At 39.3% G+C, this 25,023-nt stretch overlaps 1 protein-coding gene across 15 annotated transcripts in view; it reads left to right on the top strand.

Moving 5' to 3' along the window:
- LOC132121590 (transcription factor 7-like 2) overlaps window positions 1-25,023 on the top strand; it is a 94,655-nt gene that overhangs the window by 22,121 nt on the left and 47,511 nt on the right. For 7 of the 15 annotated variants that reach the window (XM_059531134.1, XM_059531137.1, XM_059531138.1 and 4 more), the window contains exon 4: window positions 11,358-11,459. The exons of 4 other annotated variants lie outside the window; for them this stretch is intronic. In XM_059531134.1, the coding sequence (XP_059387117.1) occupies window positions 11,358-11,459 (102 nt within the window). Of the gene's footprint in view, window positions 1-11,357; window positions 11,460-19,088; window positions 19,149-25,023 lie in introns of all 15 variants that reach the window. 4 more of the 15 variants (XM_059531132.1, XM_059531130.1, XM_059531133.1 and 1 more) reach the window with 1 other exon arrangement.

The raw sequence follows: 25,023 nt of genomic DNA, 5'->3' as shown, positions 1-25,023 counted from the left end.
GACTAGAAAACCCTTCGAAATAAGAGTCCCGTCTTAGTTAAGGAGATCTCATACATATTTAAACTGAAAAAAATATTAAAATGTATACAAACTAATAAGAAGATAAAGCATAAAGTATGTTACAATAAAAAATATTAATATGTATTTAATTTATATAGTGAAGTGTTATTTTGTTCATTAGAAATTATTTGATGATGCAGCAATAAAACTGCTAGTATAATTTAATGCAGATGCTTTTTGAACTTTGCTGATTTAAAACATGATCAAAATACTATCTATTTTGATGTCGAAATTTCAAATAAGAGAGAAAGTGACAAATATCGGTATCAGTATCGGCCAATAAGTGTTTGTTAAAATCAGTATCGGTATCGGCCCCAAAAAATCCTATTGGTGCATCCCTGCTATAGATGTTTTCAAATAAATTAAATTACAAAAGTAAAATGTGTTAATGTATTTGTTCGCACAACCACTCCAGTGTTTACAGCAGCCTCCGCATCATTTTACAATTTTATTTTGTAGTGTCATTAATATCATTAATATTTATTAACTCAATTTAAGTTTAAATTAAAACAATTTATTTCAAATATAGATTCAGTCAAATGCTCATGTTTTGCAATTTTTAAAAAACCCTTTTAAAATAAAACTATTCCTGCAGCATTTCTTCTGTTTTCAGTATCGTCCCCCAATCATTTACTGTAGACACAATTAATTTGTATTGTGGCGTGTGTGATTCTGCATGTGTGAGTGTTGCTGAGAAAAGCTCAGGCAGATCGATGTCAAGTTCAGGTGTGTCCTCCTCCCTGGCTGGGAGAACAGTGCCGAGGGGCCGAGCAGGCAGGAGGGAGGCAGTGAATTAGGGTACGTGGGAAGGAAGGGCTCGCTGTCAGCCAGACAGACCTCTTAATCCTATAGCCCTGGGGAAAGGGTGTGTGTGCATGCACGTTTAGACCTATATTTCTGCACATGTGTGTGTGAAAAACCTTCAAGCGGGGGTAAGTTGGTTTAAACACACCTCAGCTGAGCCTATTGTACCCATATGTGTGGGTCTTGTGCCCGTCTTTTTGTCCTTTTTTTAAAGGACAGCATTTTATATGGCCAGTGTTTGCTGTAAGTCAGACATCGGATTGTATATTTATGTGAGTTTGACACAATGAATGTGAGGGAAAGGGTGTAGTAGTGGATCTGTCTGTGAGGTATGATCATCCACATTTTGCACCCACAAGCTTTAGCCTTTCTCTCGGCATACCCTCATTGTTTTCAACACTTCACTGTTAAAGACCCAGAGAAGAAGGGTTGCATCACCTCAAGAGTTCGTTAAAGTAAAGCACACTATTTAGCTACATTCCATACAAGCCTGCTGTCTCTAGCTTGCATTCCCACCCTCTCTCTCTCTCTCTCTCTCTCTAGCTTGCATTCCCACCCTCTCTCTCTCTCTCTCTTTTTGGCATAGACTTTTGCATATATCACAGGCTGCCAGGCTAAGAGCCTGGGACTTCCCCACGCCACACTCCAAGCCTTTGATCCCTTGCTTTGGAGGTAACATCAAAAGGAGAGGCATAGAAAGGCAGCTACTACTGTGAAGTTCAATGTTCAACTTGATGGCTTGGCTGAGGGCTTTTTTTTTTATCTATACTTCTTCCCCCAGCTGACAAAAACACACAGTTTGTAGCCATGGCTTTTTTTCCAGTGCATGTTAACCTTTATAGAACACATCTGTAAAAAAACAACACCCACCCCCAAAACCATATAAATCTGCATGTCCGTGTCTTGCAGCCTTGCATGAAGGTGGCTTTGGAAATGGAGCCGGAGCATCGTTATTGCAGCTTTGCATCAAGTAAACGATTAGATTGGAGAGCGGATACGATGCTGAGAAGCCAGCTTCATGCAAGTTCAGGTGCACACGTCATCAGCAACTGTCAGTCTGTTATAGGGTGAAACAAAGCATTGTAGGTTGGTTTTCAGCACACTATTACTATGAAACAAATGATTATCAGATTGATATTGTAATTGAATCATCGCTGTTTATTAAGGTCTTAAAGCTGCTGTCAGACAAGAATTTCACCACATTCATGTACATGTAAACACAGGACAACAAAAACACAAAACTCAAGTGAAGATTTTTTGTGTTTTGTTTTGCACATCAGAATGTAGAAAAGTAGAGTAGATTCTGTGATTTTATATTTTGAATTGGTATTTTTTTATGTTTATATATTTTTAATTATATATTTTAAATGTATATTCATTTTTAAATATTGTATACTTCTTATGTTATATTTAAAACATGCATTAAAAACAAAAGCCTTACAGTGTGACATCATATCCTATTAACCATTGTAGTGTTAAAAAAATAAAAATTGCATGCTCAGTGTCTAATTTGACCCAGGCTTAAGATGTCAGGAAATGGTCTGTTTTATTGGCTACTTAAACCACCCAAGACTTTCTTGATCAGCCTGCTTAAGCACAGATGCTTTTTTTTCCTTTAAATGTTTGACAATGCTGATCCACCTTAAATTGGCATAAACCAGCATGGGCCAGATAAGGCCTGCTGTTTATTTAGTCGATTTGAATTAATGCATATAAAGATGTGTTCTTTCATATGGGAAAGCTACAAGAGATTGACCGTATAGCACAGGTGCATCTTATGCATCTTATGAATAGACCTCTTAGTATGTTCAGACTTTACATGTCTGGGGTGTGTTACTGTTTTAGTTAAGTATAGTGATTAGTTTTCACACTCATCCTGCATTAGTCATAGCTGTGTCCAGCTAACTAACCACCTAACTAATCATTTCACATGCATACACAGATAGACAAAAAGGGAACCTGGATCTCATCTGTGCAGAATTGAATTGATCATTAGCGAGAAGGGGGTTGCATTGAACACTGTCAGTACGTTTATTTTTGCTTATCCTTGTCCCAATGCCCTGTCACCCTTCTGTCTGTGGTTCGAGAAGACAGGTCTGTGGTTTGCCCAAGAGAGACACAGAGCCGGAGAGAGTGCATTAAAGATTCAGTAGTAATTGCTGTGTGTGATGGTGTCTGTTGCCGACATTTGTGGATGGATGTCAGCAGTAATTAACAGAGGTGGAGGCGGGGTTATGTGTGTTTTGTGAGGGGTGTGATGGGGTGGGGTGATGGCATTACTACAAATTAATTACTACAGTTTATTTGAAGGTGAAGGGTGCTCTTTGTGGGGTGAGGAGGTGAAGATAGGGGTCTCAACATCACCCACAGTGCTTTGCCCATAGCTTCCACTGCATGACCTTCCCTGGGTCTTATTGCCATCTGTGCCTCCTCCATTTTAATGAGCTCTATTAACCAGTCCTTTATTTACTTATTTATCTGAGAGCAAAAGAACGGGCTTGTCCCTGAAGGTAGTAATGTTCTCATGGACAGGTCGTTAGCATTGTTACACTTTTTGTACCAACAGCCGATTGCCATTTGTTAGCAAATAGTGCAAAAATTACCCAGTGGATACATCACTAACCAACAAAAGGTAAAATATAAACCCTTCTGCCATTTAAATTTAGGTAGTTTACAGCGAGATTGGTCTAAATAGACTAGCCTGTAGTATCTGTGCTTCACTGAGTGTGTTTGATGTTCCCGGAGTATGGTCAGGGTTTGTGTTGTAGGGTAAAATCAGAAGGGTGTCCTGTGTTGATGCTTCTGACCTGCAACCTTTTTGAATTTTGAGGCAGATAATGGTACTCAGATACTCACAGGGACCAGACCTTATGAATATGGAGTTTGGAGTGCTTCAAGGTTTATTTGTGTGTGTCTGTGTGTGTGTGTAGGTTGAAACTCATTTGAAAGTTGTTGTTGCTGCAGGAGGTGAAAGTAGTCTTTATTTTGAACTTGAGAGTATGTACTAGTGTGGTAATTACCTCCTCGTGGTGGCCAGGGGTGACCCCTATCTGTACAGTAAAGCTGTTCCACGGCTGTGTGTGTGGCTGTGTGTGTGGCTGTGTGTGTGTGTGTGTTTAAATTTGAGCTCCAAAGTCCAAACTCCTTGCCAACCCAATGTTAACTCTGCAGGACCTATGAGCAGGCACACCTAGCACTAAGCCCTGTGCCCAGGCTGAAGATCAGGTAGCTGGTTAGTGGTAAGTAGGTCACTGTATGAGATTCCACAGTGTAGGAATGGTAACTCTCTTGGTGTTGAAACACTGCAGGCTGTGTAAGTGTGCAGCTCTTGGGTGTGTTGCTAGGCCTTAGCTGCCTGTATGTCTCATTATGGGCTCTGCTGGAGGAGACACCAGCCACGAAGACTAGAGCCTGCAGGGCTATTTATAGATCACTTTTAAGGGGCCCACAATCACCCAGAAGAGAGAAAGAGAACAAGAGGAATAAAAGAGTAGAAGCAGGGGGACATGCTTTTTTGGGAAATAACCCCCCCCCCAAAAATGGCAAAAGTCTTGTTGAAAGAATTGTAGAAGACCATATAAAATGTCAACTTTAAGACCAAATAGAATCCTCTCTAGTTGCCTTCCTCACAACAAAACAGACATGTCATGTCACAAGATTAATATTCATGAGCTAAACTGGTAAATTTTATGTCCACTTCATTTTCCAGATTGTTTCTAAGGCGCTTGGGTAGAAGGAAAACATCATAGAAAAGTCACAACTTGTTCCTGTTTACTTGTATAGAAATAATAGGGCCTTTCGCACTGCAGTAATCTTTTCATAGCACCAGAACTAATTGTGGAACTACCCACTTTTGGGCGTTTTTACACCGCAGGAACTGGGTGCGTTTGTAGTACCGGACTGCCTTTTTTGAGAACCAAATTAGCTCCTACTCCAGATCAGGGTCTAATCAGCACAACTGGTACTACCCGTGACGTAAGTAGACATTGATTGGCCAGACGCGTTCAAAAACGCCCTCACCCACCATGATTTAAAACAAAGTGTAGACATACTGTATACATTGTCAACTTATTTCGCAAGTATGATGAACAGCGATAGTTGGGCGGACGCTGAAGTGCAGGCACTTTTAGCAAATGTAGCACTGCCAGTTGTCGTTGGAGATTCTAAATCCTCCTTTCCGTTCTTTCTACGCTTTATGTATATGTCAACATTCCATGTCAATTATTGTGAAACCCCCGAGACGCAACAAAAACACAGCTCCGATCACAGCGTCCTCCATCCTCCTGTTGTTAACATTGTTCTTCTTTGTTAATGTTGTTGAACGTCGCGCACAAATGACATTGCTGTTGACCGGCTTACGTCATATCCTAGTACACACAATCGGTGCAAATGTAACCCTTTAAATGGTACGGGGAAATAGTTCACACAAAATTGCCCCAGAACTTTAGTACTGTTCATTTAGTTCTGGAACTAAAGCGGTGCAAAAGGCCCTATTAATGGATTAGCAATCTATGTACAGTAGTATTCCTAGGGTGTACGTACATTTCTATGTGAGCCTACATGGACTTTAATAGAGGAACCTCGTCGCTCTGTCCAATTGTTTCCATGAGACACTTTTTATTTGTTTTACTGCCTCCTAAAGCAAGGAGGACTGCTCTTAAAGAGCTAGTCTGGCTTTGAGGCTTTGCAGAACTTCTTTATGGACTTACTTCTTGGTACCATGTGCACATTAACACTACCTAACACAGTCTGATCTCTTCAGGTGAATCAGATGCTGTTTGACTAATACACAAGCCACCACCTTCTATGTAAACAGAATACCAGCACATCCATATGCATCTTGTGCTACCGTGCTTCAGGTGCTGGATTAGATAATAATAATTTGGGAACTGGGAATGTTTTAGCTAAAAAACTTTTTTGATCTGTCTCTTTAAATGGAAGATATGCTTGGGTTCTTGCTTTACTGTGGCACCAAAAATGTAAAACTATGTCTTCAAAACAGAAAAAAAGAAAAAGAAAAGTATTAATAATAATAACCCATAAGAATTTTTTTTGTTTTTGTTAGTGATCCCTCTGAGGAATAGTAGAGATAGTTTAACATGCCTGTGTCATTATTATATTGACAGTTTTTATTCAGGTAGCTAACCACAAACAAGATCTAACGTAATCATTTTTGTGTTCTTGTTCTGCTCCCATTATAGCACCACTTGAGGCAGGGCTGAGAATTCAATGTGCATTCATGTAGTTTTGCACTATTTCTGAACAATACATGAAATCAAGCTTGTTTATCTCTAAGCGTCCATGTTCAATTACTTTTATAGAGTATGTTTCAGGCCTAAGTTTCTGAAGATGCCTGCCTTGTCAACTGTTTGGAGGATCAGTTTTAGAGGCAGTGTGAAAGAAAAATGGGCCAAGGTTAGAGGTGAGGGGATAGAGGAGATCAGGCTGGGGTCTCTGGCTCTGTGCTGTCAGAGTGCTGAGAACCCCCCAGCGGTTCCAGCTTTGGAGTAAATGCAGACCCCGCGGACCCTCTCCCGCCCCGGGGCACACAAACCCCAGGCCTGCCCACATTCCAGCTTTATTTTCCTGGTTGCAGAATGCCTCAGGCAATCTGAGCTGGTGGGGTGTTCTTTTCTCTTTTTTTCCCTTTATTTACTCATAAAATGTGTATTAGAAGAACTAAGCAAGTATGAAGAGCCTTCGTGTAGACTAACTTTCAGTTTCATCTAGTGTTGAGCCACTCCTCCTCCTTTTCCATCACCTCCAACCCCTAGACCCCACATACAGCATACTCCCATCCATCCAAAATGAAGGCTATTTGAATGTTTCAAGCAAACATACAAAGAGAGAAAGATACACACACACACACACACACACACACACACACACACACACACACACCCAAACACGATTTCTCTCTTTTTTTTTCTTGCTCTCTCTACCTCTCTAGAGATGGGAGTCTCACAGATGGGCAGATCCCTTCTCTTTGGATCAGTGAATTTCAAAGAGCCTGTCTTGATCATTATTATGTCCTTTCCCCTAAAAAGAATCTCCTCTTGAGAGAGTGAGTGTATTATGTGTTTGTCTGTATGTATCCATGCTTGCTTGTTCCTTGGCACCTGTGAACAAAACAATGGGGTTTTTATTGTTGCTTGTTCAGTGGGACTGGTATATATCACAAATCTTATGCAAACATGTTTGGTTCTCAATGTGAACCTAGTAACAAGCACTTGTGAAAGCCTCTTAAACATACTCTTTTTAGATTCTAATTGGTGTTGCCACTTTTGTTTACAGAGATAGGAAATAACAAGAAGAGGGTAGGACCAGGAGATTACTTGATCAGCACTCAAATTTGTGTCACCGCACTGTGCAACATGTTAGAGGATGCACACTACCCAGCAGGCTGATTAGTCAATTTGAGGTGTCTTAGCCTAAATAATGTCTTGTTTTATTCTTGCAATCAGCTAGAGGTCATGCTTTCACACCATTAGAGCATATGGACATGGTGATGGTTAGGTTGATATTTGGATGCATGTGTCAAGTGTTTTAGTAGCTGCATACGGTCTTGACCCCTGTGCACAGATGGTCTGGGATCTTCTGGGCCTGATTGAGCATCTCTAGTGGGAAACTGGCTCAAAGAGTGCTTGCTGGACCCCCTTCCACCCTTTTGTTTTCAGGTTCATCCCATGCTGGAAGGCTGAAAATAAATACACATATATCTCGAGCCTCTCTGACAAAGTAGGCATCTGATTTGTCTGATTGTGGAAAAGCCTTTGCTCTTAATCCAAAAGCAAATCATACACGCAATTTACAAAGCTTAAATTTGGTTAACACATTCAGTTGTGTTTGTTCTTGTTCACTTAAAGTTGCAAATGCTTCAATAATCCAGATGACTTTAGCTGTAGGCCTAACATTGTAAAGTGGATTTCTGGTTTGGAATGTTTTTCCATGGAAAAATAAAGGGTTTCTTCAAAGGCCAGGTTGCAAAATTCAGTTTAGGTGAAAAGATTTTGCCAGAAAACCTGATTAAGCAACTTCTTTTCTCTGTCTGTCTTTCTGACTCCTATCTCTTTCTCCCGGAAAACTCCAGGCTATAGAGGGACAGAGAGAGAGTTCATCCCTTTGGGAGGATTTAGAGGGCTCCCTTGTCTTTCACTTCATCAGAGACAATTGAGTCATTCATTCCCATTGTAGCTACGCTGAGGCAAAGCAGGAGAAGGCAAGGCACGACTTGAGGGTTTGCTAAAGAGTAAGGGGGGCGAAGGGGAGCCCCTGCTGTTGGGGCCCCAGGACAGAGTAAGCACTCTGGATGCTTCTGAAGGCTGAGGGGGAGGTTACGGAGTTCTCCGGAGCTCCAGAGCAATTTGTCACATCAGAATAGCACTTGAGTTACGTGGAAGGGGGCCTCCTAGCTGGAGAGTTTTTAGAAGGCAGAGAAGAGGTAGGGGGAGGTCAGAGGTCATGGCCTTCTCAAACCCAAGTGGCTCGTCCGTCGGTGGGCCAGGGGTGGTGTAGGTGGTTGAGCTGTGAGGGAACACTGCTGGGACTTTGGCACTGGTCTAGGCTCAGCTTTCCTTGGCATGCTTGTAAAACTTGCAAGAGGGATTAGACCAAGGGAAAGGTCTGAAGTGGATACGCCTGTCAGAGTACATGCACTAAGCTTTCAGCACCCACACTGGCAAGGTGTCACCTTTCACCCCATCCAAACTAAATTGCACTGTGCTGGAGCAAAGGACACCTGGTTCTACCTACCAGGATATTACCTAGTCCTACGTGCACACACATTTCAAACTAAGACTTATTTATGAATATTACATGTTAATTTTGCATTAAACTTGAGCTGATCCCAACAAGTTAAAAAAATGTGGCATTCCTCTCCACCTGTCAACAGTAGGATTCAGCATACCAGCAGTTTTTTGACTAGTTGGAGGTGGGTATGTTCAATTCAAGGCTGAGGTAGTAGTCCAAAAGTCCCTCCAGGCTGGACCACAGGACTGCACCCTGCTGTGAATCCACCTCTAATTAGCTCCGATTCAGTGCTATTCTTGAAGATACATGAATAGTCTTAAAACTACAGTTTTACTTTGTGGATACTTGCTTAAATGACGAACCGCAGAATCAGGCTCTTTTTCTGTCTTTGGCAATGTGGAGATTGGAATGTCCTCATAAGAAGAGTAAAATCTCAGAGGACTGGAAGTTTAAACTTCACTGATAGGCTGTGAATAGGGAAGGCGTGAAGCTGTTTGTTTGGATGGAGAAGGACAGAGAGTAAGAGCTGAAAAGTTGACCCTGATTGGCCAGATCTGATCAGACATGGGAATGAATGTTATTTTGATTTGTGGCTCACTTTGGCCAAGTTTTTTCAGTTGATTTAGAGCCCAGTGGTTGATGTCCTGGCAGCATCAGAGACCAAGTTACAAGGCTGACTGACTTCTCAGATGTTTCCTTTGGGGATTTGATGAAGTATAGCTATTTTATTTTTATTTAGAGTGTATTCTAAATTCATTTTTCATGTCATGGGCCCAAGACTGCATCCGAAATTGCACCAGGGTTAAGAAATTGAGCCCCAGCTGCTGTCTACCCTACCTTTCTTTTTGTCTTTTTTTCACTTCTGTCCACCATTCCTCCTTCTTTCTGGCCTTTCTTCCTCCTTCAATTCTTCATTTCTTTGATTCTTTCCTTTTTTTCTTTCCCATTCAACTTAAACTTTGCTTTCTTAAATATTTTTTTATCATCGGCCAAGCCCACATGCAAATCCACTCAACCCTCCAATGTAGTAACATAGATAGTTTGAATGCTTATTTGAATCTATTTTGTCATCCAACAGAGCAGCTGTTTCCAATGGTCACTTTTTTTTTTACCTCAGTGTATGTTGCCGTTCAGGTTTCACATAATAACAGCAGTCAGGGGCCAGTTAACCTCTAACCTGTGTAAGACAACAGCCACACTTCAAGTGTTAGGAATGTGCAGACCCTCACACTTCTCCTGATGAGACACCCATGACTCAGATAGCCATAGAACTTTGAGTCCAAGTCACATGTTCACAATCAGCTGGTTGTTTCTAAGCCACTATGGAAACAGGTTAAAAGTTCAGGGGTCCAGTTCACTTGCTGTGGGCTAATGGACTAAGAACATTAGGCAAATTGGTTTTAGGACAGTAACAGCAGGTTTGTAATGAGCCCCGGCATGTGATCTCTAAATGAGAGGTCTCTCAAGCACTCAGGGTACATGTAAACGTTTAGTCTGCAGAGCAGATCCTGCAGTCCATGGATGAAAACAGACATAAGAATTCAGAGACTGTGTCCATCAGCAAGACTTTATGTCAGAGTTCACGGAGATATTAGAGGCAGTAGAAAGATGGAATGATATGCAGACTTCCTTTCACTGAGTGAGCTGGATAGGAAGCTCAGATTTTTTTACTATAGGGATGGGTATAGTTTAAATTTTATCGATACCTATACCGATACTGCTTATCGATACTATTTAGTGCAAGAAGAGATCATTTGAAAAGTTGTAGAACATTTTCTATTATTAGAAGTTATTATTAGAATTTTTTTTTTTAACTGATATTGTTACCACTATTACCACTGATTGCACAGAAACATACACCGCACATGTGCATGGATATCACACGCACGTCGAGCAAACGTCGGCTACATCATTTAGTGATGAAAAATGACAAGCAGCAGCTTCTAATTCTTCATTAACATTGAAGTATTCGAAGATAAAACAACGCAAGTATCGACAACAGTATCATTTGTCCTAAGGCTTATCGGTAGTCCGGTACTGACCCAATTATGTACTGGTCCAAAAAAATACACCATCCCTACATATGAATGCATTATATTTTGGTCAAATGCCTATTGCAAAGCATGTGTTTAAAATCTGTTTGCATATATATTGAGCTCTCAAAAAATTATTTGATTTTACAGTTTAAATTAGGAGTTTGAAAAAGTCTTGGAGATGTTCATGGTGATTATTTCATCTTTTGGCTTTAAGAGCGATATAAGGGTTCATGAAAGGGCTGTTTGCATGTGTACACCTGATAAAGTCCGGGTCAATCATTCACTGGGACAGTCGCTGCAGTGACTTAATGCCACACCCTTATTATGTGTGGAAAAATGCTAAAGTCCACCTGGAATTCCAGAGGCCAATAAAACATTTGTGCATGATTAATACAGGATGAAGAATGAACATATTCACCTGAATGCTTTAGAGTGTGTGGTGTTTTTTTTTTTGTGAATGACAAGCATAAGGTGTAATTTAATTTTAACACCAGTAATTTCAATTTTCAAGAAGTTCCACCTCATGCATCATTTGATCTTGGATCGTTTTGACATGATTTCTTCTTTGTTTACTTTTACTTTCTATGTCACCCCCCCCCCCCCCCCCCCACCCAGATATTTTAGCTCTTATGTTGTTTCCCTTTGTTTTCTGCATTGTTAACGTGTTTTTCTTTTGTTTTTCTCCATTTTTTTCTTTCTGCCATCCAGTATCTACAGATGAAATGGCCCCTGCTAGATGTTCAAGCAGGAAGTCTTCAGAGTAGACAAGCACTTAAAGATGCCAGGTCACCTTCTCCAGCACACATCGTTGTAAGTAACACCCACGAGTCATTGCATTTACAAAGCTCTTTGTTCTACAGCACAGTCCATGAAAACCAAACTACTTCCGGTATCCTGTATTGTTGGGTTCTTTGGATCCTTACACTCCTCTCCTAATCCACAGCTGTCAGTTGGTCTAGTGACCTACAAAAAAAAACTGTAGATCAGATTGTGTTGGAATATTATATATCACATGGGTGCTTGTTTAGTAATGCGCTTGTCTGTAATATGGCTTCTTCGTGGAAATGAGGGTGAGATTTCAGTGTAGCTCAACAGTTTTTTCCCTTTGAATAGCACAAAGTGGCAAGACTGTCTTTTTACAGTGGAGACAGATAATTAATGCCCATGCTAAGCAAGGTTCAGGGAGTGAGTGTCTGGAGTAGAGATGCTATGTTTATTTAGCAATTTTATATGCTGGGTTTGCGAGTGCTGTTATCCATGTGTTTAACTCAAAATGTTATACTCTTTTAAAATCTACAGATGATAAGGGCTTCAAGGTTAGCCACACGGCTGGGCAGAAATAATTTTGCCATCTTAAAACATCACGTTATTGATTCCTTTCCTTGGACAATAGACCAAATTTGATTTTGGTCTTTCCATTGTAGTGCAGGAGTTTGGGACTTCATTGCGTTTCCATAGTTACTGGAAGCAACAGAGTGCCTCCAAGGTCTTGTTTAGGAATACAAGAGAATAATCCATCGAATCCAGGATAATATTCTATCAGAGAGATAAACACATTTTGAACATACTGGATTAAATTTTATTACGTAGTTGTTCTTACTTTAAATAGGTGTGGGTTGTTTTGGTTGGCTATTTACCATGTTAATGTGGTATAATGAGATTTAATATTCCCAGTTACCTTTAAAGAGGAAATTAAAATAGTTTTTTAGTATGTGCCTATTGTCTTTTTGAGACCATGTGTGTGAGATACTCCTAAAAGTTGACAACTAATTCACACATTTATGCAGTTTTTCTCTTCTAGATCAAAAGTAAAATGTAGATAATCATGTTTGGCTGTGACATAAACTAAAAAGTATTAGATATTTAAAGAGTTTTTTCCATGTTTTTTTTCCCACTTTTTAGATAGCAGTTTTAGATAGACTACTATTAAATATTTTTTGAGGTTGGTAAGATTTTTTTAATGGTTTTGAAAGAGGCTTGTGATGACAAAGCTTCGAATGGTAGTGTATATATGCCACTTCAGTTTTAAGTATTATTAAAGTATTATTAAGTATTAAATAATTCCTAGACTACATGATGAATGAATTGGGAACACTACTAAAGGGCCATATAATTTTTCTACTGAACCGGTAGTAAACTATTTTTGCATTTAAATGTAGGGTAGCCATCCCATGTGCTTTTTTAAGTGAAAGAGAAAAATGATTGTCCTCCCTCTCTGAATCATTAAATGTGTGGGAGGTAGTTAAGGACAGGCTCAGGTAAATACTGCACTTGAGTTTTATCCCTCTGACTCATGAGGCTGTAAATGCTTATCAGCAAAGAGCAGTTTTCTCTATTGCCTTTTAAAACAGCCCTAAAGACCTACAGCCTGAGAGCAAGTATTAATATTTTGCTGTATATGGTATGTCTAGCTATATAGCATTTACAGTCGTTTATTTGGTACGATTTGTATCTTTTTGATCAAGACCTAACATGGTATTTTGCATTTTTTCTTCATCCTTCCGTCTTTCTCTCTTTCTCTCACTCTCCCATTCGTGCTCCTTCTCTCTTCTGCTGACGTGTGTTTGATTTTATGTTTCCTTGGTTTGCATCATTCTGTTGGTGAATCTGTTTGGAGACAGTTGGTATTGTCAGAGATAGATAACTGTGGAATGCCCTGAGCTGATTTATTTTTTTAAACTCGGGCCTATATGCTGCAATACGTGAAGGCCTTATCAATAAATTGTACCGTAAACAGTAGTTTCTCTAGAACACCTGCCCACCTTGACCCATGGCTCTGAAGACGCCTGTCTGCCGTGGGCTGATAAGAGTGCGCCGATGGGCATGAGATAAGGAACATAAGCCGAAGTTCAAGTGACCCAACACCAATGAGAGAGATACAAACGCACAGGTGGACAGCGGAAGAGAGGAGGTGATACCGTAAAATGATAGGGTGGCAATGAGGTAAATGAAGTGAGAGTGAAGAAAGAGACACAGAGAGAGAGAGAGAGAGAGAGAGACAACAAACAAGTCTAAAAGTGTAGCTAAAAGAGAATGAAGTAACACACAAAGCAGATACTTGACATAAGTTGCATTTACACAGAAGCAAAATACAGTTGTCAGTCCTGTTTTAGAGTGCTAAATATGGTTATTTTCATATGCAGATCGGTTATAAACTCCATTTTATAAGCGAAGTGACTCTTAAAATTTTTATGGCTATCACAAGAACAGAAAAAGGGCGTGACATGGATTATTTGTTCATATAGAAATATACAAAAAAACAGAGTGTCAACTGTGCATGGATGCCTGTTTCAGCCTCAGAGGAAAAAATAAAGCAGGAAATCTTTAAAAAATATTAAATGTATTATATTAATTATTATTTTTAATTAAATGTTGTTTAAAAAAATAAATCACAGTTTTGAGATAAATTAATTATTTTTTATTATTATTCTGAGGGCTATGTATTGCCAAGAATCTGGCGATACGGTACATAGCACGATACAGGGGTCGTGATACGATATGTTGCGATACATTGCGATACTGTCAGCAAGGCGATATTTTGGGATTATTTCTTATTTTAGGAATAGGATATATTTTTAGGAAAGGGGTCATTAAGGACACAATTCAATTCAAGTTTCTTTGTATAGTGCTTTTTACATTACAAATAGTTGCAAAGCAACTTTACAGAAAATTAAGTTTCTACAATATTTAGTAGTCGCTTATCAGTTATGACTGTCATATGGCAGAAATATACAGAAAAATCAATTAAAGACGTAATCAAACAGACAATAAACACTATTAACAGCAATTACATTATGTGATGCAATCAAACTTATAGCAAAATTTGGTAGTTCTGTTTGTTGTAAGAACACACCACCATATGCAAACCTTAGCAATAAGTAAATAAAAATTATTTAACCAGAACACAGTGGGATCTGCTTTAGCAATAATCAGTCCCTGTAACATTCAACGTTATTGAACCAATTTTTGTGCAGTACGAGTAGAGGGTGGGGTTGTTAGGAATTAAAGTGCTTGAAGGATCCTTTAGTTAAATGTATAATACTTATAAAATGTATCTTATAAAAAGACCATATATATATATATATATATATATATATATATTTATATATATAGGAACATGCTTTAAAGGTTCACAGTTTCAGTTTACAATTGTGAAGTACAATGTCATAACATTTTGATCTGAACAAAAAATGACATCTGCTTAATATCAATAAAAAAAATGCTTACAGGATTCCTAAAGAAAACAAAACTATTGTAAAACAATAAAATAAATACAGATGTCGAACCTTTCAACTTGGATTTCACAGGTTTTCATTTTGCATTTATGTTCTGCGTGGAATCGCCAAAACTGTGACGCGAGCACCCTCCCACCAGAACAAGACCCACATCATCATTTAGATGAGAGAAAACTGCAGCCGTGCCATGTTGCGACCCTACCGCCCACCTCGACCTGCCCTTTGCAAGCCCCTCTTCACACAGGATGCGGCGGGACCGAGGCGGCGCCCTCGCCACAGTCCCGTGGTGGACCTTACCACAAAAGCCCAAATAACGGCACACTTCAGCTTTGTGCACCGAACCAGGAACAGGGACAATTATTTCATCCTCCATTAATAGCAGCAAATAGCTTAATGCTAACATTAGTGGCGTGCCCTAATGCTATTATTTCCTGTTACTGTCACTCTCGTTCAGCGATGAAGACTGCCACCAGGGTGTCAGGATGTAAACTCAAAACGAAATAACTGCCATGAATCTCGTATGAAGTGTTTTTTTTTTTTTGATATTCCATTTTTGAGAATCTATACAGTATCGCCAAACAAAACATCGCGATACTCATGTGTATTGATATTTTCTTACACCCCTATAATCTGAGGTGGAATCCAACCACTAGTTAATAAGTACTGTTGTCAGTCTTCAACGAAAACTGTGTGACTATAGTCATAGAAACCATTCACACATGATCTTTTTTTGTCGCGGTCACATGTGGCCATAGAGGTGCAACACCAGGCTGCTCTTTGAATAGAGCACAGGAAGTGACCATCTCGTTTCTGTCCATGACCGTAGAAGGCAGTGCCAGGATGCTTAAAGTACTCAATTGCCCCCAGCAAGGTTTTCAAAGCCTGTTAGTCCTACACAGTCAGCATTTACTACCTGTTCACAAGTCATAAAGAACACATTACTGCAAAGTACCACAAGCTGTTTATCCAACAGTCATCTCCACTAACTTTTAAAGTGATTTGTAAAGCCCTTTCTTTATATGGACTGTAATACAGAAATGTCAATTCAGACAGGTAGACTGCGAAACACATGTGGTGTGTATTTGGCGTTGGACAGAGTCTGAACTCAAGGATGATATGAGCAGGGATCATGAGATTGCAATTCTAGTGGGAAGGAGTTGGAAACAACGGAACGATAGATTTACCACATCTGTGACACATTGGCCATTCGTTCCAGGATCAGTTTCCTGTTCTCGTTCTCTTGCTCAACTTGCATGCACAGCTGTCCGTCAGTGTTTTCCTGTGTAGCGTTTCTTGTTGTAGGCCATATATAAGTTTGGTAAAGCACAGAATAAAGTCTGGTCAGCTTTTTATTATGGTCAACAACTGCTTACACAGGAAATGTCAATTTCAATTTTTTGTTGTTTTTTAAATTAATAAGTACTGATTATTTCACAGACAGAAAACTAACTGGCAAAAAAAAAAGGATCTAAAAATAATAATAAATATTAATAATATTACAAATTACTATTATTAAATTAATGAATTGTTTTTTAAAGTTGACTGTGCAATAATCATACCAAGGGCAAAGCCAGTGCAGTCATTTTTCAGGTCGGGTGACATACTAAATTGTTAGTGGAAACTGTGTATATGTGTAGCAAATTATTTTATCAAACTAATTTTATTCAGATAAAATCAGTGAAATAAAAGTTCATTGATTGCTGGCTATCTACCATATAGTTTAAGTTCATATTTTAATGTTACTCTCTAAAATAAGGCTAAGGCAAAAGGATACACTCACACACACAACCTCATGCAGGCGCACTACACACACACATTGTCCTCTTGCTCAGAGTCTTGTTGAGACTGGACAATGTCTCCATTGTTTTCTGGGCTTTCACAGGCAGCAGGGGACGGCTGGAGTGTTAACTATTTCCCCACGAGGCCCCACAACAGTGTGCATATGTGTGCAAGTGAACCAACAGCAGGAAAACGCGGGAACAGTGAGAACGTAGAGAAAGGAGGAAGCGTATAAGGGGTGGAGCTTGAAAGAATAGCTGGAGGAGTCTTTGTCTGTTCCTGTATGGTAATTAGTATTTAGGAAGTGATGGAATGTGTTGTGTTTTGACAGAGCGGGACCTCCCACCTGAGCCGCTGTACGATGAGGGCATGATTGCTGTTTGATGTCACAACACGAGTCTGTCGTAGCTGAAGTTTAAACTGTTCTTAAAGTTAGGTATTGAAATTAACATTAAAAATAAAGAGTAAAGTAAATTATTGACACAGATAAAGTATGCAGGACCTTTTCCCAGACTCCAGCTGAGTAGGAGTAGCGTCTCAAGCTAGCACGAGGCCTGTAGTTTTTGCTGGGTAATTTGCTGCCTTTTTTTCGGACTGAATGGTGGTGCACCTGGACTGGCTTGACAATGGCTGGAAGGGTCAGAGGCATGCTGGGAAACCCCAGCCCCCTCGCTGGTAATGAGGACCCCCGTGTCAAAGCCACAAGACACTGAACCAACTTCTTTTTCTTCTCTCCTTCCTTTTCAACTATTTCTCACTTTTCTCGCTCCCTCATTCTCCATAGGGCCTCCGCATTTTGCTTCCCGTCTTTTTTGGTGCATAGTGATGTAACCCTGGCCTGTTGTATGTAATTGTAACTGGAGTTGTGCCGCTCCTGACAGGACCGTGTGAAACCAGGAGATGTCACTTGTCCTGAGACCTTTGCCAAAGCTTGGAGAACATCTCCGCTTGTGCTCTTGTTTAGTGCATCAAAGGCCTCCTTAACCAAACTCAAGGAATGTCAACAAACGCTTTTACGAGGGACCTGGTGTCAAGGTCATCAGCCCTTCTGTCTTTTATATTGTTATGTAACCTTGTGAGTGCAGGAAGTTGCACCTCACGACAGTGTGTTTTCCAATTAACATGACAGTTTGCAGGGCAACGTTTCAGATCTCTTTAATATCTCTCAAATAATAGTTTCTCGTAGACAGCAGTGAGATTAAATGGTGACTTTAAATCTCAGATTTGAATCCTGAGATGTCCTGTTTAGTCTCTTTCAGAGTGCCAGAAGTGATCTTAACTTACTTTAATCATATTTGCCAGTGTCTGATTTGCTTAGATTGTCTAATTTTTATATGAAATAGTTATTAAAATGTTAAAACTTAAAACTTTTAAAACTTTTGGATAAATATTAAATGGTATAACAGCTAAGAGGCCAAAATAATTTTATTTATTTAAGATTTAAATGTAGGATAAATCTAAAAAGCAGTTGTTTTAAATGTTACAAATTGGAATTATGGATCCCAAAACTATGATATACAGTATGTATAATGAATATTCATTTTGAAATGTTTTACAGATTACATTTAACAGTGTTAGTAAATTCTATAATATTAGCATACTGTGCATACATAATTTATTTCTGTGGTTTTAAGATATTTTGGGAGAAACGTTTGAGATGCAATACCATTCAAAATTTTGGGGTCAGTTAGATTATTATTATTATTATATATATATTTTTTTGAAATTAGTATTTTTATTCAGCAAAGTTTAAATATATAAAAATTGAACATTTAAAACATCTGTAAAATTACAAAAAAACTTATATTTCGTCAATTTAATTTGTTTAAGTTCTATTCATCAAACAGTTCTGTAAAAAGAATTATCACAGTTTCCACAAAAATATTGTTTTGTGTTTTCAACATTTATAATAATTAGAAATGTTGCATGAACACCAAATCAGCATATTAGCTTGATTTCGGATGGATAGTGTGACACTGAAGAGTTAATAATGTTTTTTTTTCCTCTGTGAAAATTTAAGCCGTTGCTAGTTTAACTTTTTCTCAGATGACATGGTGCAACAGGAACGTGGTGTTCACAGCCTCAGTGCCTAAAGCCACATCAGTAGTCTTCTTGTCAGTCAGATGATGTAGACCCTGCCAATATGCTAACAATATCACAACCTCAAATCACTGTAAATAAACATGCACTTGTGTATTCTGCATGCGTGGTGTGTTGTATGCGAGATATGTTTGGGCTTGTACCTGGCAGCGGCCTGACACTGCAGTCAGAGAGGAAACAGGCAGGGAAGGAGAGGGGTGCCACACACAGCTAGACATTTTTGTGGTTTTAAAAGTCATGACTTTTTTGCCTTCATGCCCTGGTTGAGTGATGAGTGTACCATGTTCTCAATTTGTGACACGGGACGTCCGTCTTTGCCTTGCAGGGGCCCTTCTGCTTGGAATTCCCCGGACAGACTGATCTGAGTCTTCACCAATTTCATTTGGTGAGAATCCTGAATTCCAAGTTTCTTGCAGCTGGCTTATTGATTGTTTAAATGAATTACCTGCTGGAAAATCCAGTCTCAACTGGTTACTTCCTGGTCCGAACTGGTCATTAGCTAGTCTGAGTTGGTAGACCTTCTTTGGCTTATAACACACCAGCTAAAGGTGTTCAGGATGGATTTCGGGACACCATGGCTGGGTAACTAGCTAATGACCAGCTTGTTAGGGCTTTGACCAACTAGATAACCAGCAACCATGTTACAGTTTTCCAGCTTAAGCTGGGTTTTCCAGCAGGGTATAGAATAGAGTATATGAAAATCATTACAATGAGAGATTTCTAAAACTATTTTGGTTTTGATTAAAGTGCAATGTTCTGCTGTATTTGATATTGTTTGTTGCTGTGTTCTTGCTCTTTTTCTATAAAATGGGATTGAATCTGCTTTGAGTTTGTACACAAACACGCTCACACACACACACACACCCTCATGAGCAGACTTGGCCGTTGTGCCTTTTGCTTGTGTGGTAATTGTAAACTGTTGCTGTCCTTTGACACCATGCTTTTTGTCTGTAGCAGGATCCCTTTTACAGTATACAGTGTTTGCGTATAACGGGAAAGCATCAGCGCCACTCCAGCGGTGTAAAATGCAGCATCTCTGGATTCCTGGCAGCCCGAAATGCCTCATGAGCTTCATCTTTGTCTGCTCGCAGGCCCTGTTTCAGCCTTGTTAATTATTTTCCTGCATCTTCCGGAATGGTGGCGATTATTTCTCTCTGATTTCTTTTCCTTTTCTCTGAAGCAGCTGGTGTGAAGAGGATGCTTTTCATTTGTAGAATCTGGGGTTGATCGTACGCCAGCGAGAAGTTATGAGGTGGAGTGGTTTGTGTTTTTGTGTGCACACGCGCACCCATGTGTCTGTAAATGTGTACGTGACTTGGTTTGCATGGGTCAAGGTTAAGGATGTTTGGATGATACAAAGCCTTCTTCTAATTGTCCTCTTTTCCATCGACATGAGGCAGAGAGGGAAAGAACGAGAACGGCGAACGAGAGTGTCTGTCTTGTTTTTGATGTGGCGCGGAGTGACACAACATGGGGCCACTGCTGCTGAGTGTCTCAATTGCACCTCGGCCCTCCTTGATGGACACAAACAGTGTGTGGAATTCAAAAGGGGGGCACGATGGGTAGCCTTGGTCTGCCAGAACTCCACAGCGGTGCAAGGATCAGTGGGGCCTTGTGTTTAGGTCTGTAGAGAAAGCTGTGGCATTGTGGGATGTGCTTGTCTTATTTTTGTCTTGTCCCTCAGGTTCATGTAGTTCATGTTGAGATGGTAACCCTCATTCTGTGAAAAGTCTTGTGAGATTTAAATTGGAGTCCAGCAGCAATTCCTAGGGCTAACCTTCGGAGTAGCTAAAGCAAATCTCACAGGAGAATTATTGCTCCTATACTAAGGTTTTAGGATAAAATATGTGCAATTCTTGAATAATTTTTTAATTCTGTTTATTTTATTTTATTGTATTATTTTTTTAAGAATAAAATGACAGTCTTTGTTGTTGTTTCAAGTTATTTAGAATACTTTTTTAAAAAACATTTTCCTTAAATATGAAAATAAGAAAATTATTTCCCTTCCATGGTGGTTTGCCAGTACACACTGGTTTGATGCTGCTAGAATGTAGCTGGTTGACTCAAGTACAAGAAATTGTTGCTGGGTAAGCTAGTTAAGGAGCAGTATATAAAATCACAAAACATTTAATCTTCATATGTGTCATTATCTGACACTCATTGCTGGGGGCAGAAATGTTTTGTTTTCATGAAGCATTTCTGTCAGAACTTGCTTGACAAGTTTCCACCAAGAGTTCCTTAAGTAGTGTATATCTGTTTCATATGTGTCGTGAAAGTCAAATCTTGTTTGAGTGAAAAATCCAATGTGTTGAGCTAATGCCTCCATGTGTGTCGCTGCTTGTGTTTGTATGTGTTGTTTCAGATCAAATATCCAGGTTCCATGTTCTCAGTTAGGTTTTCAAGCTTAGTTACACATGATTTCACACAAACCACAGCATGATGCCATGTTAGCACTCTTGAGTTTACGTAGATCACTCCTTATGGTCCGTCTAAAATATAGAGAGAGCAGAAGGGATGTCGGGTGGGAAGGGAGCTGAACAAGAACTGCAAGAATGTTGGGGATTTTCGTTGGGGCCAAAACTTCCACAAAGACTTCCTGTGGGCTTCCAGTGGAGCCAGGCAGCATCGTGCGCCTCCTTCCCAAACTTCTGAGAATCTAAACTTTAATAGAAGTGCCTTTACTACTTCCCCTCACTACACCTTTCTGTAACACCTCCCCCACCACACGCATTATATTCTCAAGACGGTGTTAGCCAGGACTCGTACTGTATTAGCACTTGAGGCTATTTCACAGGGAAACTTGTTTTGACAGAACTCCAGGTGTCTCATTGTTGGGAGTGCTATGGTTCAACAGATTTACCAATTAGTGTCGGGATATGGGCAGACGAGGGGAGGGGGGCAGCTTTTAGATGGTGGTTTGGAAGACTTGAATGCGAGGGGACAGCGAGTGAGAGAGAGTGTGTTGGAATGACATGGGGCCTCGTGGACTGCCGAAGGGGTCATATGGTCAGAGAGGGACGCTTGGTAAGTTGATATGTGACCTCCTTTCACAGGCCTGTTTTAGAGTAGCTTGGGAAAGTAGCTCAGAATTGAGAAAGAGATAGAGTAAGAGGAGGGGGAAGAGATAATGATGGAGCAAACTCCAGTTTTAAAGATAGCATGCGCTTTATTTCTTAAGAAATTTTTTAAACATTTATAACCTTGCTCATTAATTTTTTTGTTATATGTAGGGCCTTATGATTTCTGCTATGTGGAAAACGCGGCCGGAATCATGGAATCCAGTCATAAAAAAAAAAAAATACTGTATAACGCGGAATGTCACAGAATTTGCCAAGTTTTGGATGTATAAATCAAACGTTGGTCAGTACACTTACATCAGAATGTGATATGGACTAGTGTCGCAAAAATACTATTTAAATATGAATCCTGAATGTCCTGTTTGTCTTAATGGCGCGTACAGTTTAGTTTACTACACACATTCTGAAGTGTGTGATGCTTGCAATGTTTTCAGCCTCTGCCGCCTCAGTATATGAGTACATGAACACATAAATATAATCTCTAGAATTACTCTGAGATTCACTTCATGGTAGGGCTGGACAATTATGGCCTAAAATCAACGGCTGCGTTTATGATGATATACTGATCTAGTTTTCTGTATCATAGTTTAGACTCGGAACAACCTTTTCTACAGTTAAAATTCACAGAACAGTCTGAGAACGGACACAAACCGGGAACCCGCAGCGCGACCGCCGACCGCTACTCTCTATGCAAGCGCTTGTGCTTCATGTGCGCTGCACACAAACATGCTATAATAAGTTTTGAGATTCTAAGCTACTTTAGTGATAAATCACAGGACAGCGCTGACAACTAGTTTCTGTGTTCCTCTGTGCGCGCGATCTTCACAGCTACGGTTTATATGGGTGTTCGTGCCACAGTGCAGCTGATATAATAATACACATCCAATCATCTAATCGCTTGAATGTCCAAACCATAAAACAAATACAACTGACAAAGTTTAGTGAAGACGCAAGGCTCACCGCTCACGCGCCATCAGTATGTGTTGAACCGGCGTTCACCTCCCATGTTTTGCTTTTATGCCACTGACTGGAGAGGAGAGTCATGTGGCTATACACACGCTAGTATGCTTTAAAGGGGGAAGTGTTAACAGGATTAAAAAACCAAAATAACCGACATGGGAAAATTACGTCGGTTAGAGGTTTTGAATTTCGGTTTTGATTACTTCTCGATTAATCGTCCAGCCCTACTTCATGGCCATTAGACTATTTAATTTGAGAAAACTATTGTCATATTGTATACAAACAGAAACTTAAAGGTCTTCTCAACAACCGGTCAAAGTAAAAGTTTGGTTTAACTTGAAGATACTGTGACAGAAATATATTACTTAATGTTGTGATAGTACTACTATTTCTAGTAATAAAATTATTATTAAAATATTCTTTTTAAAGGACAATTTACTAGAAAATTGATTAACCAGAATATATTTAGCAGATTTTTTTTATATACACAACCCCATATTTCTGAAAATATAAATAAATAATTTAAATAATAATAAATCATTGTTAAATATGAAAAAAATAGATATGCTTTTGATTATTAAAATGTAATGAAACCATTTAAATGGAATCCAGAAAATTCATGGAAAACAGAAAAAAAACTGAAAAAAAAAAAAAAAGAATTTATGAAAAAATAAAATGGATTTCATAGGGCCTTAGATATGTCTGGTTGGTGTCTCTAATTCATTTTACTCCCCTGCTCTCCAACCCAACTTTTCTAGATTTGTTCAAATCCTATTGGTTAAAAGCTAGTATTTTTTGTTATATTTCATTATTCAATTAAATTATAATTTTATCTAATTATGTTTTTTCGTTGGTGCTGCATATAGACAAAATAAATATATTATATGCAAAAACAAAACTCAATGGCATTTATGATTGACTATCCAGTCACAATTTGTATTTTTGCATTACTTAAAATACAGAATAATGAATGAGCTTATTAAAGTGTTATTTTGTTTACATAATCTGTTACTTTACTATCCAAAAGCATAGCCTACTTGTAGATATTTTCCGCCTATTGGTCTCCATTCCTTCCAATATCTTTTCTTTTTTTTTTTTTTTTTTTTGAGAATTGCTGTTGTTTTTACCAATTAACTCTCTTTATTTTCATTTGAGCATGCCTGTTGTGCTTCCAGGAAGCTTTAGGTGAACTTTTGAAAGGAAGTTGAAGTGATTTATACTCCATCCCTCGGGTGGCCTGTAGAAAGAGCAGCTTTTTTTTTTTTTTTTTTGAGTGCTCTGGTTATTTTATTAAGCTTTTTGCTCACCACGATCCCAGATATATTCATTGCATAATTTAATTGGAATGAAAATGAATCGTATTCTCCATCAAATGTGCGGTTATGCAAATTCATGTTTGGGAACTCCATCATGTGGAATTTGGCTTCGCACGTGAAAGTAGTGGCGGTCTGGGACCATTGAAATCACGCAGAGTCCTGCATCACGTTCCTTTGCTAATCCATTGTTTAGGTCGGACGAAGACCCCCCCACACCGCCATGCTTCAGATGCAAATGCTGACTGCTTTATGGCCAGACGGTTTTGGCCACAAGATGTGAGATGCAGAAGTTTTGTGTGTGTGTGTGTGTGTGTGTGCTGTGAGCTGTGTCGAACTAAGGGAGAAAGAAAGAAAAAGAAAGAAAGAAAGAAAGAAATGCAAAGATTTGGGGAGGGGTGTAACTGACATTCCCAAAGAACATTTATTGTTATGGCTGAATGTGCAGTGACAGTTAAAGTTTAACACCTTCCCTCTTTTGGTGCATATGTGTACGCTGGCCCCTAAAACGTCCTTCTAGTGAGCACTTAAGCTGACCAAAATCACGTTTACTTTCATAGTCGTCACTGAGAGAGCTACAGGGATTGTTTTTTTTTTTGGAAGTCACTCAGTATCTTGATTTTGGAGCCGTTTTTGCATTGTCCTCTTGCTCTCTCTCCCTCTTTAGATTGTTTTCAGATGTGCTTCAGCTCGCCTTGTGTGAGACGAACTTCCAATTTATTTGACTTCGCTCCTCTCAGTAGTTTCTTTGCAGACATCTTTTTTCTGTTTATTTGCGTCTTTGTTTTTTTTGATGTTTCTCCACAGTAAGTGCAGTCAAAGCCAAGTTTTCTGTCTCCATTATGGCTTTAAAAAGAGAAAGATGACACGGGACTGTTTTTCTCAGTCAAAAAACCCCTGTTTTTTTTAT

The sequence above is a fragment of the Carassius carassius genome, chromosome 39 (genome assembly GCF_963082965.1).
Source record: "Carassius carassius chromosome 39, fCarCar2.1, whole genome shotgun sequence".
Lineage (NCBI taxonomy): Eukaryota > Metazoa > Chordata > Actinopteri > Cypriniformes > Cyprinidae > Carassius > Carassius carassius.
The sequence above is the reverse complement of the archived record's forward strand: the minus strand, read 5'-3'. Positions and strand labels throughout refer to the sequence as shown.